General features: G+C 47.0%; 2 protein-coding genes across 3 annotated transcripts; one reads left to right on the top strand and one right to left on the bottom strand.

Moving 5' to 3' along the window:
- Positions 1–91: 91 nt before the first annotated feature.
- Positions 92–4,718, bottom strand: MPST (mercaptopyruvate sulfurtransferase). Of its 2 annotated transcripts, XM_005488574.4 has the most exons (5): positions 4,539–4,718; positions 4,193–4,271; positions 3,711–3,784; positions 1,691–2,343; positions 92–1,085 (listed from the first exon to the last, which is right to left on the bottom strand). In XM_005488574.4, exons 3-5 carry the CDS (start codon positions 3,749–3,751, stop codon positions 787–789), a joined length of 993 nt encoding a protein of 330 aa, XP_005488631.1. In that variant the 5' UTR covers positions 3,752–3,784; positions 4,193–4,271; positions 4,539–4,718; the 3' UTR covers positions 92–786. The 2 variants fall into 2 exon arrangements, with proteins under 2 accessions (XP_005488631.1, XP_074395450.1); XM_074539349.1 differs by lacking the exons at positions 3,711–3,784; positions 4,193–4,271; positions 4,539–4,718 and adding an exon at positions 2,786–2,920.
- On the top strand, positions 2,991–11,720 carry TST (thiosulfate sulfurtransferase). Its single transcript, XM_074539348.1, has 2 exons — positions 2,991–3,576; positions 11,235–11,720. The coding sequence occupies exons 1-2, from the start codon at positions 2,991–2,993 to the stop codon at positions 11,531–11,533; spliced, it is 885 nt and encodes a 294-aa protein (XP_074395449.1). The 3' UTR covers positions 11,534–11,720.
- Positions 11,721–15,189: the final 3,469 nt, after the last annotated feature.

Here is a 15,189-nt window from a genome sequence, read left to right as displayed (position 1 = left end):
GTCTCATTTGAATCTCACTGCGGACAACGTGATTCCATAAAAACAGAACTCTTGAAAAGTATTCACCTAAGCAACACTCAGGTAAATTCCATTCAGCAGAAAGACCTTGAATCATGTTTATTTACATGGTTTAAATCCCATAATCTTTTCTTTTTCTCAAGGGGGATTTTGGACAATAGGGCTACAAGGCTGGCTAAGTACACACTAGAGTCCAAGTACAAGAAGAAACACAAATCAAGTCTCTAGCCTAAGTGCCAACCTGAATGCTGTATTTGCTCCTTTAACAGCCATCTCTTCCCACAAAGTTTTGCACTCAAAGTGGCCATAACATGCATGGATGGGACAGAAGCAGAGAGCAGGATTATGAGGCACAGTTATATAAGTATGACCATCCCGTGAATGAGCATGATTGAATGTTTTGAGTCAGGAGCTTGGCTTAACTCAATTAATTCCCCATACTGGCAGCAGCACTCTCTGCCATCCAACTGATAAGGTGAAATGGTCACAGAATCACAGAATGGCTGAGGTTAGAAGTGACCTTGAGAGGACATCTGTTCCACCCTATTTTCTCAAGCAGGGTCACCTAGAGCTGGCTGCCCAGAACTGCTGTCATCTTCATCCTCCTAAGCAGCAGCAGGGTAAGGAGAAAGTGCCGAAGCACCATGTGCGCATGATTGTTATCCAATGCCTTCATCTCAAGACACTTAATCAGGAAAGCTAAACCCATCTTTTCCAAATCCTGTTTCAAGGCAAGCTACGTGCACAGCTGGGAAACAATGCAGCTTATTACACTGTTTTCCCCTTTCCCTCAGAAATAATATTTTCAGGCTGTGCCCGCATGTACCATTCCACCCAGGCCCCGTCGTACACTGCGACATCTGGCTTGCCACAGAGGTAGGCCCCCAGAGCCACATGGCAGGCAGTGACCCCAGAGCCACACGTGGCTACCACTGGCTTCAAGAGGTCCACCTTCTTCTCCTGGAACAGAGTGCGGATCTGCTCAGGGGTCTTCTCTAAGCCAGACTCTGTGAGGAAATCAGTGAAGGGGATGCTCGTCGACCCGGGGACATGACCAGGCTCAATTCCTAGAGAAAAAACAATACAGACAGGAATTGGCCTCTATTGTCTGGGACAAGTCTATTGCAAAGCCTCTTCTGTTTCACTGAGAGGAATATTAGAGTATTTTGTTAAAACAAGTACATTTATTTTTGTTGCACTTTGCTTTACTAGATTACTGATTACTCAGGAAGGATGGCTCTATGTTTAACCTTCATGTCACCACATGGGCACAACCCTGCCAAGTTCCATTCTTTCCCCTAGTTCCCTCCATATCTTTCTCCCCATCAGAGCAACCCACACTGATGAAGCCCCTCCACAGACCATTCTGAAAGGAAGAGTAGCACCAGTACTTGAAGAGACCAATGAGAATCTTCAGAGTGTATCAAAAGCTATGTTCCTCACCCCAGGCCCTCATGAGGACAAAAAGATACATGGCCTCCCTACTGCTGAATTTTCAAAGAGTAGCACTTGCTAGTCAAAAGGGAAGGAGGACAGGTGGATGCACTGCCTCAAGTCCCATCCCATAAAAGATGGCCACTATTTCCTAGCATTTCCTCTACAGGAGTCAAAGTGATGGGCACCCTAAATGAAACCCCTCTTTATAATGCCACTGTCTCAGAAGGCGCATTACCATCTCGGGGCTCTGGCTCTACTCCCCGGAACCGTCCTGCAGCACGGGCATCCACTAGTTGGAAGCGACGGGAATCCAAGTTATCTAAGACGTCCTCATATGTTTTCACCAGGGACTTGTCCAAGGAGGCATGGAACTCAGATGGAGCTACCTGGGTTTTCCCAGAGCTAAGTGCATTCCCCTCTCGTTGCCAGTTCTTCAGGCCACCATCCAGAAGGGAGACAGCTTCATGTCCAAAGACCCGGAACATCCACCATACCCGAGGTGCTGAGAAGAGACCTTGGTCGCTGCCATCATACACCACAACATGGGAATCATTCCCCACGCCCAGCTTCCCCACATACTCGGCAAAGTCATTAGCCTTGGGCAGCATGTGATCGTAAGGTGAGGTTCGGTCACTGCACTGGTCAATGTCGAAGAAAACCGCACCAGGGATGTGGCGCTCCTCAAACTCGCGCTTCGGATCGCGCTTCATCTTCGGCAAATACCACGATGCATCCACGATTTTCAAGGCCAGGCCAGCTTGCTGGGACTTGATGGCTTCTGAAAGCCATTTTGCAGATACCAGAGCTCGGTAAAGGAGTTGTTGCGACATCACTCCCGAGTCCTGGCTGAGATTAGTCAATTTCTGGATTCTGCCGGAGTCCACCTGACTGCAGAAGGTAGAGAGTCACAAATTAGAGACCAGTCTTTCAAAAAGCAACTGGACAAAGATGCACTTTGAGACCTGTGTCTGCACTGATGTGCTGGCTAAGCCTACAATGAGGGGCTTGAAATCCTCCAGCCCTGACAGTAGTTTCCCAGAGCTCGTCCCAAACAACGCCCCGAGCGGGACAGCCACAAGCCCGGCTGTCGTGCCCTGCGCCCGGCCCCACGCAGCTCCTCTGGCCCCATGCAGGGACGCCAGCCAGCACCGACAGCAGCGAGAGCGCAGCGGGGCAGCCCAAGGACCAAGTGCTCGGCGGACAGGCACGGCCCCACGCCTCTGCCCGCACGGAGAACACCGGCAGCCGGGGCCTTGCGGAGCCCCGCCGCCGCCCTCTGCGAGCCCCCCCGGCTCTGCGGGGCCGCGATTGCCGCCGCTTCGCCCCGTACCTCCGTGCTGGGCCTCGCTGCCCGCCAGCCACGGCCGCCGCCGGAGGGCGGGAGCGCTCCCAGCGGGCCGGTCCCGGCCGTGCGGCCGCCTCCGTGCCGCCCCTCGGGCCGCGCCTCCCGCCGCCATTTCGTGTGTCGGGCCGCGTCGGGCTCTGTGTGCGAGGGGAGCGCGGCCCGGCTGCGGCGCCCCCGCCGGTGCCCCGAGATGGCGCGGCAGAGCCTCAGCCGGGCGCTGGTCACGGCCTCCTGGCTGGCGGACGCGGTGCGGGCCGGGCGGGTGGGCGCCGGCCTGCGGGTGCTGGACGCCTCCTGGTACCCCCCCAAGGAGCGAAACGCCCGGCAGGAGTTCAAGGAGAGGCACATCCCCGGGGCGTCCTTCTTCGACATCGAGGAGTGCCGGGACAAGTCCTCCCCCTACGACTTCATGCTGCCCAGCGAGTCCCACTTCGCCGACTACGTGGGGGGGCTGGGCGTGAGCAACGACACCCACGTGGTGGTGTACGACGGGGACGAGGTGGGCACCTTCTACGCCCCCCGCGCCTGGTGGATGTTCCGGGCCTTCGGGCACAAGGAAGTCTCTGTGCTGAATGGCGGCTTCAAAAATTGGTTGAAGGAGGGGCACCCCGTCACGGCGGAGGTCACCCAGCCCACCCCGGCTGTCTTTAAGGCCAGGCTGAACAGGGCCCTGGTGAAGACTTTCGAGGAGATGATACAGAACGTGTCGTCCCTAAACTTCCAGGTGGTGGATTCCCGCCCCGAGGGCCGGTTTCGGGGGATCGAGCTGGATCAAGGTAATGGAGGTGGGACTGACACCTGCCCCAGAATGGGATGAATGTCAACTCTAGACCGGGAGTAACAGCTCCTGACAGCCATCAAAAAGATTTTCCTAATGCACAGGCATGCCTCGGCCCGACTCATTGATTACCTTAAGGGATCCACAGTTGCACGTTCAGACCCCAGTGCCATCACTGAATGCTTTTGTTGCAGTTGGCTATAAAGCTGCAGGAGGAAATAGCAGAAAAGGACTGCAGTCATTTGGTTCCAGGATCTCCCATTCCCACACCCTGCAGAAGTTTATCAAAATGCAAACATGGGAGGTGAGAGCTCCCAGGGGTTTGTTCAGGGGCCTATCTAAAACCAGCAGACACATAAAAAAATATCAGTATTCATACAGGCGCCTCTCACCATAATGAGTGCGCAAGCAAAAGCCAAGGTTTTAGGTAATACAGTACCCCAAGGGACATTCTTGTTATCGCTCTGACTTCCAGCAAATAGAGAATTTGCTTGAGCTGATCTTTGTTCTTTTGCTTATGTAAGAAAAGTCTGAAGCCTTTAGCAAATGTGTGGGGTGTCAGCCTCTCCCTTTTAGGTGCCCCAAGTTAGAGGAACAAAAACTGATTTCGTTACCTCGGTGAAACACTGGACACCCAATCAGCCGGGGTGGGAGAAGTCCTGTGCAGTGGGGACAGCAGGTACAGCAGTGTGCCTGAAATGAAATTGAAGTTGGTTAAAGGAGGCCCTTGCTGTGTAATTTAAGCCTTGGTGTACCCCAGAATAACCTCCCTTCCGAAAGGGTGTAAAGGAAACTTTCCTGACTGACCATTCAGGAGGCACTCTGGCAATCACACTCCCACCACTAGAGACTTTAACTCTGGGACCAAAGCCCCTTCTCAGCAGGCAGTTCCACTAAACTGATGGGTGCCCCACTTGACTACCTACACCCCCCACACACACTGAGACCAGGTTTTCTTACCGTCTCAAGCCTGGGTTTTCCTTAGCAGAGCCTCAAAAGTCTGGTTCCTTAAAGCAATTTATTAACAGTACAATAACACAGAAACAGCTTGAGCTTGTTCCTCCAAGGAGGGACCTAAACAAAGGAAGCACTGAACTTTTATGCCCTCCCAGTCTGTGTGTGACAAAGTCCCGGCTCTTCCCGCTGAGTCCTCGGCTCCTGCTGTGTCTCAGTGTCCGGTCACCTGGCTGTGCCACAGGTCCTGTGCCCTCTGCTGTGCCAAGGGTCAGCACCAGTTCCTGGCCTCCTGCCTGGGGCTCTCCCAGCCCAGAGCCCAAGCTGCGGCTGGCACTGCAGCTGCACGCCGAGCTGCCAGCACTGAATGTGTTCCTCAACAAGGGAATCACAGAAATGGTTGGAAATATAGAGTTTCTAGAAGAAGGCTCAGAAAAGCTCAGCAGCAGCTGTTGGGTCTGAGCAGAGCCCACCCTGCTGGTATATGCAGAGGGTTTCTGTGTTCCCCAGGCTGGCTGCCCTGCTGCCCCACAGGTTGTTGTCATTCTGTCCTGGCTGTTCACATGTGTGTGCGTTGCTGTACGGCCAGTTAGTGTGACAGCATGTCCTAAAGTACATTCCTGCATCCAAACTTTAGGAGCATTTGGCTGTAAATGACTGCACACATGGGTGGCCCAGGTGTCTACAGGGAGCCCCTCAACACATTTGATCTGCAGAAAGACAATGTGGAACCTGGGAGAGGTAATGGGAGTGATGGAGGAGTCTGTGGCTGGAGAAAGGGAAAGTTAGGCTTATCACTTTCTATTTCTTCTCCTACCACAGCCCATCAAAGTGACGGTTGAATTTTAACCTCAAGATGTGACTAAAATGCTCCTTGCTGGGAGCTGGTAGATTTTGCATTCTTCCCCAAGGTGAGAGTTGTCACAAGATGACAAATACCACAGACCCAACAGCATCTTCAAAACAGATTTTCCTTTGAAATGAGTCAGCATGGAACAGCTTATTTGTGGCGGTCCAGTTTTGCTTCCCACAGCAGATCCAGCAGGATAAGCACTCCAGCTGCAGCTGCTCATTCCACAGGAGCTTGACAGCTCTCTGAACCAAGCTAGCCAGTAGCAGCACATCAGCCAGCAGTGGGTAAAAGACAGTGCTTACACCTAAAAGAGCAATTTGAAATCAATGCTGATTAATTGCTGGGGTCATCCAATCAGGAGGACGCAATTTAAAGACTAATGGGTTTCAGGTTAAGGAACTTTCTGCCTTCTCAGGTGATTTCAGTTTAATTATTGCTTCAGTTCTTGACTTCCTAATTAAGTCAATTAATCTCTCCTGTTCTGTGAACTTCATCTCTAGAAGAGGCTAATTGCAGCTGACTCTTTTGCCTCTTTAGTTTTTCAGTTCTTTGTGGTAAGAATTAATTGTCCCTGTTTTACTTTTATCCTTGCTGGGATTTAGACCTCTGTACTGGTTAAGATAAGCCATAATATAGTACTAATTTTTATTTGGTGGGCGAGGTTCACCAAAGTTGCCAGAGTGGAATAAAGTGGGCATCTCTATAGGCCAGGTCTCCTAGGTCTTAAATGCAGGTATTGCTTTGGATGCAAAGCTTGGATGTTCATGCAGAGTGTGCAGCAGAAGCCTGACAGATGTGCAGCCCTGACCTATGCACTAAGTAGTTCAAGGTGTCCCTGCACAGTGCTCTATTTCTGCAGGAACTAGCTGTCCAGGGCTGATGATAAAAATAATTACATGATGGTTGCCACTACTGATCCTCTCTGGCTGTCGGGCACTGAAAACTGATGAACAAGAATTATAGTTAACCAAATGCATACAGAAGAGTTGTGAATTTCTGAATTCTTTTGCAGACATCTGAGAAAAGAGGCAAAAGTTGCCAGGCAAGGACTCTATCATCTAAAAAAAGAGAGCAAACCCAAAATCATTTAATGAGCTTGCAGGTAGTTTTCTTCACTTTCTCAACCCTGAAGTAGTCTTTGTCTCCCTTCTGCATATAGAACTCTTCAGATTTTGCCCATTTTCCCAGCTCTCCATCCTGCCTGCCTCAAACATGAAGCTTTTGCTAATCTTGAATGTTCAGTGAAAATGAGAATGAAATGTACATTTTTCTTTCCCCTCTCCTCCAAGTGGATTCTGCAGCTGGGAGTAGACTGGCTTTGCTTTGATCCTGTAATAATACTTGGGGCACAGGAATGGAGAGTGAGACTTTATCCAAGTCTGTTTCAACTCACAGGAACCTATGAGGACTTTGAGGGAGCTGGCCAGGACCAAGCTTCAAGTGTTCCTTACAATGTGTTCACAGTAGGTTAGACAAGATCAGTAATTGTCCTTTCTAAGACATACCATTTGAATGGAAGAGAGAGATAAACAAGGAGGCAACAGAGGAGGCAATTGGAAAAGAACTATCTGCAGCCAGCACACTCCAAAGCCACAGGGAGTTAAATATGGGCTGAGCAAATCTTTTATCTTTTTGACATTAAGAAATTCCATCTGGAGCTTTCATCGCAAAGGGAAGGCTAAGAGAGGAGGGGCCATGGTTTTAGATAAATAGCCAACAATAAAAACAATATGTAAGCAGAGAATCAACAGATGTGGAAAAGGGGATTAAGTAGTGAAGAAGATAACATATTACAAGTTATAAATTGTGAGGAAGGATTGCTAGACACCAAGCTGAGTGAGACTTGGCAAAAGGAATTAAATAACAAAATCTTCTGGAACAGAGTGAACAAAAGAGAACAAGGAGAGAAAGAATAAATAAGGTTGCTGTGCAGTTAGCAGGGGTTCCAGGTGGAAGATAATTTGTGTGTGGTCTTGGCATTATACTGAGCCCTGAGTCTGTGCTACCATGTTTTCTTCTCTCCTATGGATAATTCTGCAGAGCAGGGAGAGGGCTAACCAAGAGATATTCCCATGCTCAAATCAGTGAGGCAGATGAGCTCGATCCCAAATATGTGTCAAAAATCAGTCATGTGATATTGGAACTTCATGAAGCAAGAATTTGATACATTTATTCAAAGCATGGTTCTATGGGACAGAAACAATTGCAAACTTCATCTTTAGAATAGGGGATACAGCACAACCTAGGCAGCTGCTGGTCTTCTACCATGGACATACTGGGAAACTTTCAAAAAACTCTTCAAGAAAAATTACTTTAAACAAAGGCAAAATTGAGTAAAATATGTTGGTAGACTTGCACTTCACCCAAGGGCTTTATTTCCTTGCCAACACAATTGGTTGGCCAGATAAGAGAAATGGAAACATGCATGTCTGGAAGTAATGTCTGATCTTTTCTTCCACCCATTGGAAGCATCTACAAGGTAGAGTTGTGCCATTTGCACTTTATTCATGCTTTGGGCATAACATTAGAGGGGCATTTATTAGGTCAATATGAGGAGAGGGCAAATAGCACAAGTATTGTTAGATTTCAAAAATTGACTGAAAAGGAGATAAGTGAGATGAGAACAGCATGTACTGAAAGAAGATCTGTGGGGTTGTAAGTTGCCAGCACGGTCCCATCATTAAGCTTACATGTTTTGTTTTGTATTTTCCTGAATCATCAAGGCTTTGAACATAGGGAGTTGATACTAAAATGTGCTGTGGGACAGCCATGGGAAGGTCTAAATGATCACATGGGGAGAATGATGTGAGGTGCCACCTGCAGATGTATGTGTGTATAACAGTACAGAGAGCAAACTCAAGTGCTTAGTAGCCCAAAACTGAACTGCTTGTGTTTCTCCTACAAGCCAATAATCCACATTTGGAAGCAATAGAAGAGGGTAAGACTTGGATTAATTAGTTGGGTGCAGGAACATCACATGTGATTTAACCTTGGCAACAGCCTTGGCAACTCCTGTTTGCCAACTGTGACGGTAGGAAATGCCACTTCTTTGTCCAGAAGCCTGCTGGACACCTAGAGCTGATTTTGGGGTGGCCAAGACAGAGAAAAGTGTATCTAATTGGCTCTTACTGGGTTTAGGCTAAGGACATGAGGTTGTTGGGAGTGCTGAGGGCTTGCCATCAGCCTGTTGGAGCAATAGCAGAAGGGCAGAAAAACTATTTCGGCCATAGGGCAGTGTTAGCTCAAGGATAAATGGTGTATGGACTGACTGTGATGATCTGAACACTGGAAATTAATGTTCCTCCTCACATGAGCCAGGAGGTACTTCAGTGGGAAGTTTCATGACAAGAATCCAAACTGTTCTGAGATGGATGCTTTTTTGAAAGTCATATAAAATGACTGCTGAGGTAGCTGGGGCCCAGGCTCTGTAGTCCTAGGGTTCCTTCCTGGAGTTTCTGATGGTGACTGCATGAATCTGGTGTGGAGTGTCCTCTGTTTCATATGGGACAGGAGCAAATGTATCCTCTCCCCTGTTCAGATTTCAGCTGCATCCAGCCTTGCCTTCCAGTCCTGTCTTTCTCTGCTCTTGACCTAGCAGAGAGAGATTATAAAGCTTCCTCAGCCACTTGAGAGCTCTTAGGCAGTCCAAGCGATTGTGGTTGTGCAGTTTCAGCTCTTTTTCTCAGCTGAACACCCACATATGTGAATAAATGCAGTTTCTACAGAATTCTCCATCTTTCACCCACAGAGTGCAAACACTGGTCTCTGACTCCAGCAGACTTTTGGATCTCTGGAGCAATAAAGTCTCCCTAAAGATCAAAGTCCAAACTGCTCTAAAATGAGTGGTTTTTTCAGATCTGCTCACCTCCTACCTGAAGAGTTGTTTAAGGGTGATGAATTATCAGTCTCCAATAAGAGAGGTACAAACCTATTTTAAGGTGTGTGAATAGTCTAGAGAAGCAATAATGGTCGTGATGCCTGGGACACCTAGAAAGTGAATCTATGGCCCAGCAAACCTCTTGGAGCAAGAGTTCCCTTCTAGTTCATTCTCCAGGAGTTCCTGGTCTCAGGACACATCCCAGTGCCCTAGGTGGCTCACAGACTTTTCTGTATTGGGGTGATCACCAGGACTGCAGCAGAGCCTTGCAGAAATCCTTTGCTGAAAGCGTCCTTTTCCATTTACTGTGGGAAAGTGGTAGCCTAACCCAGGCACGTAAGAGGCTTCAGTAAGCAGCTTTGCAGTCTGAGAACCATATACAAGGTTTTCTCAGTTTTTGCTTCATTTTTCGTTTCCTTTCTGTCATACAGACACTGTATTGATAAGTGAGTTTTGGAGATCTCTGTACTGAAGTGATGAGCTGTTGTCTTCTGGAACTGGAAAAAGTATGGTGAAACCATCAGTCAAAACACTGCCTCTTTTATTTTTTCTTTTCCTTTTTAAACATTAGTCCCTGCAGAAGTCAGCAGTTTTTATCCCAACTTCTCTCAGTAATGCTAAACATTTCTGAAGGATGCATGAGGTGACTCCTAGACAACTGTGCTGTATTTTTAATGCACCCGGGGAGGATTAATCAAGAGACAAAAAGGATCCATCTGGAACAGGAAGAGGACTTGTGAAGCTGACTCAGGGCAGCTTTGATTGTCTTTAGGCTCTGTCTTTGCTCAGCAGAGCAAAAATTCCCTTCAATTCCGTGCCAAAGCCATTTTCCCCTTATATCTCACTATGTCATGTTACCACTCTGCATAGTGATGAAAATGCAGTGTCATTATGTATGATGTCAGTCTCTGCCTAGGTATACTTTAATTATTTGACTGTAACAAAGTCAAATGAATAAACTGCCCCAATCACTCCCATCTCCCGAGACCAGTTATCCCAATAATTTGGGCACATAGATAGCTGCCAGTGAAACAGATTACTATTCATGTGATTTTATTTAGATCTGTCTCATTGGAAGTTCAAACCTAGCAAGGAAACATTCCCTGAAACACATTTTCAGTGTAATACATAATGGTTTTGGCTCCAGTGAGGCTTGATCCAAAGCCTCTCAAAATGATTGGAAAAGCTTCCATTATTAAGCCTTAAGAGTCTGAATTTGAAGGGTGTGATGCCAACCTTGTCCATTATATTTTTATATCTGCAACTCTCTACAGACCTTCTTTTGACGTGCAGTTTTGAACTTGCCTGAAGTGGTCAGATACACCAGCAGAAAAACAACCTGTGCTGATTTCATCCATGGAGTAGATAAGTGATACAAAATTTAAATTTTGACTTCTCTAACCCCATTGTCCCAGGATAGCTGCCTCAGAAGTGATGTGGCTGACTTAAGGTTGCTTTATGATTTCTTATTTATTTTTCTGAAATATGACTTTAAGGTGATGCAGGAATAAACTGTGAACAGATAACCACTTTCACAAATTCCACATACTGGCCACATTTCCTGCTTCTGAAAACGACAGTGTGTCACTACACACTGATGGCATACCTGGGGAAGGTTGGAAATCCATTGCTTTATTCCTCTTATCACAGGTGCCCTTAATGCCTTTGTTAAGGCATTTTCTGTGGAGGTTCTTTGATTTCTGTCATGTCTAGGGTTTCTTCATTGCTTTCAGCGAGGAAATAGTTTGCTAAATATTCTGGAAGTTTTGACTTCAACAAAGTTGAATAATATTTGTCCTCTTCTTTTTAGCCTAATACCACTTTTCATCTTCATCATCAAGTGGAACAAATGAGTCTTCTGGAGGGAGTGAGACTATCTGCAGTGATGTTTTTAATGTCTCTTGTGGGTGTCTTTCATCACCTATGTTAATGTGTCCTTGCTCATGTTTCATTTTCTGGTTCACTCTCGCAGGCTTGGAATCTGGCCACATCCCTGGTGCTGTGAACATACCCTTCCACTCATTCCTGTCAGAAACGGGGCACGAGAAGAGTATTGAGGAGATCCAGGAAATATTCCGTGAGAAGAAGGTGGATCTCTCGAAGCCGCTGACGGCCACGTGCCGCAAGGGCGTCACGGCGTGCCAGATCGCCCTGGCCGCCTTCCTGTGCGGCAAGCGCGACGTGGCCGTGTACGACGGCTCCTGGTCCGAGTGGTTCCACCGAGCCCCGCCGCACTACAAAGTCACCGAGCTGAAGCGCAGCAAGGCCTAGAGGGAGGGCTGGGTCTGGGGTAACGCGGTCTAGCAGTGTCTCCAGCCCAGGGTAAAGCAAAAGGGAGCAGGTGGAAGTAAAGAAAATATCGGATTGTTTAGGTTTTTTTTGAATTTTTTAAAGAATTATCATTAGGTTTCTATTGAACTTTTGATTTTTGACAATTAATAAAATCTTAGATGATGCATCTGTGAGTATTTCTAATTCTCTTCTGTTACCTGCGCCCTGCTTGTGTTGGGTGGGAAAAGCAGCTCTGCAGCATGAAAGAGTTACACTCTGTGCCTGAAGACATGCAGAAATTCCAGTGGCCTGGTGAAAGATCAGGGGCAGAATGAATCAAAGTCCAGTGCTAAAATACAGCACTGGGTATTGGACATGGGAGGGCCAAGCTGTGGTTCTGTCATTGACTCTATGGAAGATTTCTTGCCATCTCTCTATTTGGAATGTGGAAAATGGAGGTACCTTCCATATAGCAACTGCACCCAACCCACAGGGAGGTGCGTTGCTTCCCTGGGGTCCAGGTAAGAGACATCAAAAGGAAATGTATGCTATCAACTGGTATGGCCCACTGATTATTACCCTCTACTGCTGTTCCAGACAGGCAGCAACAAGGTCCCAGCAAGAAGGCTGAGGTCGGAGAGCTCATGTTCAGCTTTAGCATTTTGAGATGCTAAAAGATCCATTTCTGCTGAAATACAGTCTTGTTGATTATTATGACTATGTTAGGAAAGTCTCCATGAAATCCTTTATGTTTGATGAGAACTTTTGGGTACAGGTATTTCATGAAATATGAGCCTTTTACTGTGCTCCTTGTGTGGTTTTCCATCAGCAAGGATAACCCTTCTGTAAACGGTGTGAAACTCCATGTTTCCTATGGAGCTGGAGCCCACAGCTCATAGAGGGAGGGAACATTGTTCCCTAGCAACCATCTCTACTCTTCAGCCTTCATCCTACCTCCATACCTGGACTTCAGCAGGACCTCCGTGCTTCTACAAACCACCAGTCACCACACCAGGGATGATGGACCAGGTGAGAGAGGTGGTTATGGAAGAGGCTTTGCCTTCTGGTACACCGCAGATATTTGGATTTTTTTTTTTAATCAGTTAAAAAAAAGAAGAGAGAGAAATGTCATGTTCACATCCATGGGGCTCTCAGGTTTGGAAAGTCACTGAAACCTCCTCACACTTTGGAGACCCAGTCAAAGGTGGAAGGCCTATGAGACCACTCTTGGCTGCTGGCTGGTGAGAGTGGCCAGTTCCCACACCTGTCTGAGGAGGTTTTCTGCCTGGGAAGAACAGCTCCCTCTTTCCTCAAAGGCTGCATGTCAGGAAAGTCTGTGTTAGGCTATGCTAAACATTTCCTTCAGAAAGAATGATCACGTTTACCCTTCTTAGCTCTTTGATCAAGATATATATTTTCTGGTTGGTTGTCTATTGTCCCTCACAGAATTGGTTTAGCAAAGCAATAAGTAGGCATACTTCTGTGGTTTCTGTTATCCAGGAGAATGGTGAAATGGCCTTGAAGTCCTTCTTGACCTCAAGGTGTGGGATTCTCTGAGCAGTGCTTTGATTTTGGACCTTCAGAGTCAGAAATAAAATAAAAATAAAAAAAAACCGATCACATGCAGTTGCAGTGTTTTTATAATAACACTGACAACAACATCATATACAATTACAAACTAGAAAGTAGGAACAGTTGCAGGCTTTGGTGTCATTTTGTCTGAGAGGAGCTGGGGAAATTATTGATGAAAGGGATTTGGGAAATTAAGACATTGCCTCATTACACAGAAATTCTGCTTTGTTGGAAGAAATGGGAGAGGAGGAATTTCTGCATCAGCAGACTGGAAAATTCTTCCTACTGAATATAGAAATAATAACAAACAGACATGTTTTTGTTTTAAGTAGGAGGTGGGAGTTAGCACAGCAGTTTATTTAGCAGCAGCTTCCTGCACTTTGATCATGTGTAAGTGTATGGCTCTTCTTTAAAAAGAAAGAAGAGTGATAGAGAAAAGAAGCAGATCATTCCCTGTGAGTCAGGACTGGCTTCCTCTCCTCATGTCTTGTGGCTCTGTTCTTTTTGTGGGAGAGGTTCTGCAGAGCATGCAGCACTGACTCCTGGAGTCTGGCTGATACAGTAACTTCAGCTTCAGGATCCCAATACTGTGTAAAGACTTGGTGCTGCAGAGACTTGTCTCAGTGTAAAACCCAAGCTGCTGCTGATTCAAGGCAGCCCTGGTGGAGCACTAGGCTCCCTATCCCATGGGCTGGCACCTTTATTCCCACAACTGCCTCAAGAGCAGAGGGTAAGCCCCATGTCATGTCCTGAGCTAATCTGACGAATCCAAGCATACATTCCTACCTGATCCAGATCCCATTTGTCCTGCTGCTAGTGCCAGCAGGCTCACAGTTACTGTATTCCACCACTCTGGCGGTACCAGTAGTCAGTTTCTCTGGGTCTGGATTGAAGGCACTTGAGACAGTAGTTCACGTTTGAACTCAGGTGTTTATTATTTATCTGTAAAACAGACACTGTGAGTTTGGCAGCTTTTCATTAGAAAGCACAAAATGGCTAACAATCTCTTGTTGTAAGGTCTTTTAAGACTAAACTATCCAATTAAGAACCGACACCTAGATTATTTTCTCTTTTAACCCAATAACTGATCCCAAAGAGCCCACAATGCTGGCTTTCCTGCCCAATTACCAAATGCCACCCAAACCCATGAAGAAGAAAGAAGCAGCATGAAGAAGAAACCCAGGATGACACCCTGTGCCCTTCATCTTGCTTCCATCCACAACATACTAAAAATCCTAAAACCTAAATTTCTCGCCAGGTGAGACCACCTACACTACTCTCTACAATCTATTTCACACTTTTGTGGATTCTAGTCTATCTTGAAGTCTAGGAAACTTTCTCCATGAATGAGGATCAAAGTCAGTGCTCCCCTGAGCAGGGCACTCCAGAGCAGACAGAGAAATATTCCCTGTGCCCTGGGTTTCCACACACCACCATGGGCCAGGGCTTTGGGTTTAACTTGTCACAGCCTTTGCATGGGCTAAACCTGCCAAGTCCTCCTGGGATGAGGAACACACCCAACAAGCAGGACATGACAGAGGGTTACACAGATGTTCCCTCTGCCCAAAAGGCTCTTCTCATCCTGGTTGTCCCATGCAAATGCAATGCCTACAGAAGCTGCTAAGGGAGACTCAAAGACAGATCCAGGTCCCAGGGATTAGTCATAGCTGAAAGAGCTGTGCAGGGGTGGAAATGCCAGGAGTTTGCTGCACTTTGGGAAAGTGGATTGACAGAGTTTCCCTGTTGTATTTATTTCCAGAAACATCAAGCTCAGGCCAATGCAGCATTAGAAGCAGGACAAAAAGGACCTAAAAACTGTACTGAAATGACAAAAAACTCCTTGGCCTGGGCATCTCTTTCAGATTACCAACAGCTGGATTACAATTTGAGAGTAAATCTCTTCCAAGGTGAGGGGACACACCACCTACCCCTGACTTTCAAAGCTGATTCCATCTATGCTTTGCCAGGGCTCAGGCAGCCACATTGCTGTGGGTAGAGATCTGACCATAGGTAATACTCACTTTCCCTTCTTATTCCTTCCATCCAAAGTCACTGCTTTTCCAGGCTGTGGTACCTGAGGAACT

This window comes from Zonotrichia albicollis, chromosome 4 (assembly GCF_047830755.1).
Source record: "Zonotrichia albicollis isolate bZonAlb1 chromosome 4, bZonAlb1.hap1, whole genome shotgun sequence".
Classification (NCBI taxonomy): domain Eukaryota; kingdom Metazoa; phylum Chordata; class Aves; order Passeriformes; family Passerellidae; genus Zonotrichia; species Zonotrichia albicollis.
Note: the sequence above shows the minus strand (reverse complement) of the source record. Positions and strands in the feature narration are given on the sequence as shown.

Excerpts from the sequence above, each read along its gene's own strand:
- TST (XM_074539348.1), top strand. The coding sequence starts at position 2,991 with ATGGCGCGGCAGAGCCTCAGCCGGGCGCTGGTCACGGCCTCCTGGCTG. Across the intron at positions 3,577-11,234 it reads GGGGATCGAGCTGGATCAAG|GCTTGGAATCTGGCCACATC; the intron begins GTAATGGAGGTG and ends TCACTCTCGCAG.
- MPST (XM_005488574.4), bottom strand. The coding sequence starts at position 3,751 with ATGGCACTGGGGTCTGAACGTGCAACTGTGGATCCCTTAAG. Across the intron at positions 2,344-3,710 it reads GCAACTGTGGATCCCTTAAG|TCAGGTGGACTCCGGCAGAA; the intron begins GTAATCAATGAG and ends TACCTTCTGCAG. Across the intron at positions 1,086-1,690 it reads AGAGCCAGAGCCCCGAGATG|GAATTGAGCCTGGTCATGTC; the intron begins GTAATGCGCCTT and ends TTTTTTCTCTAG.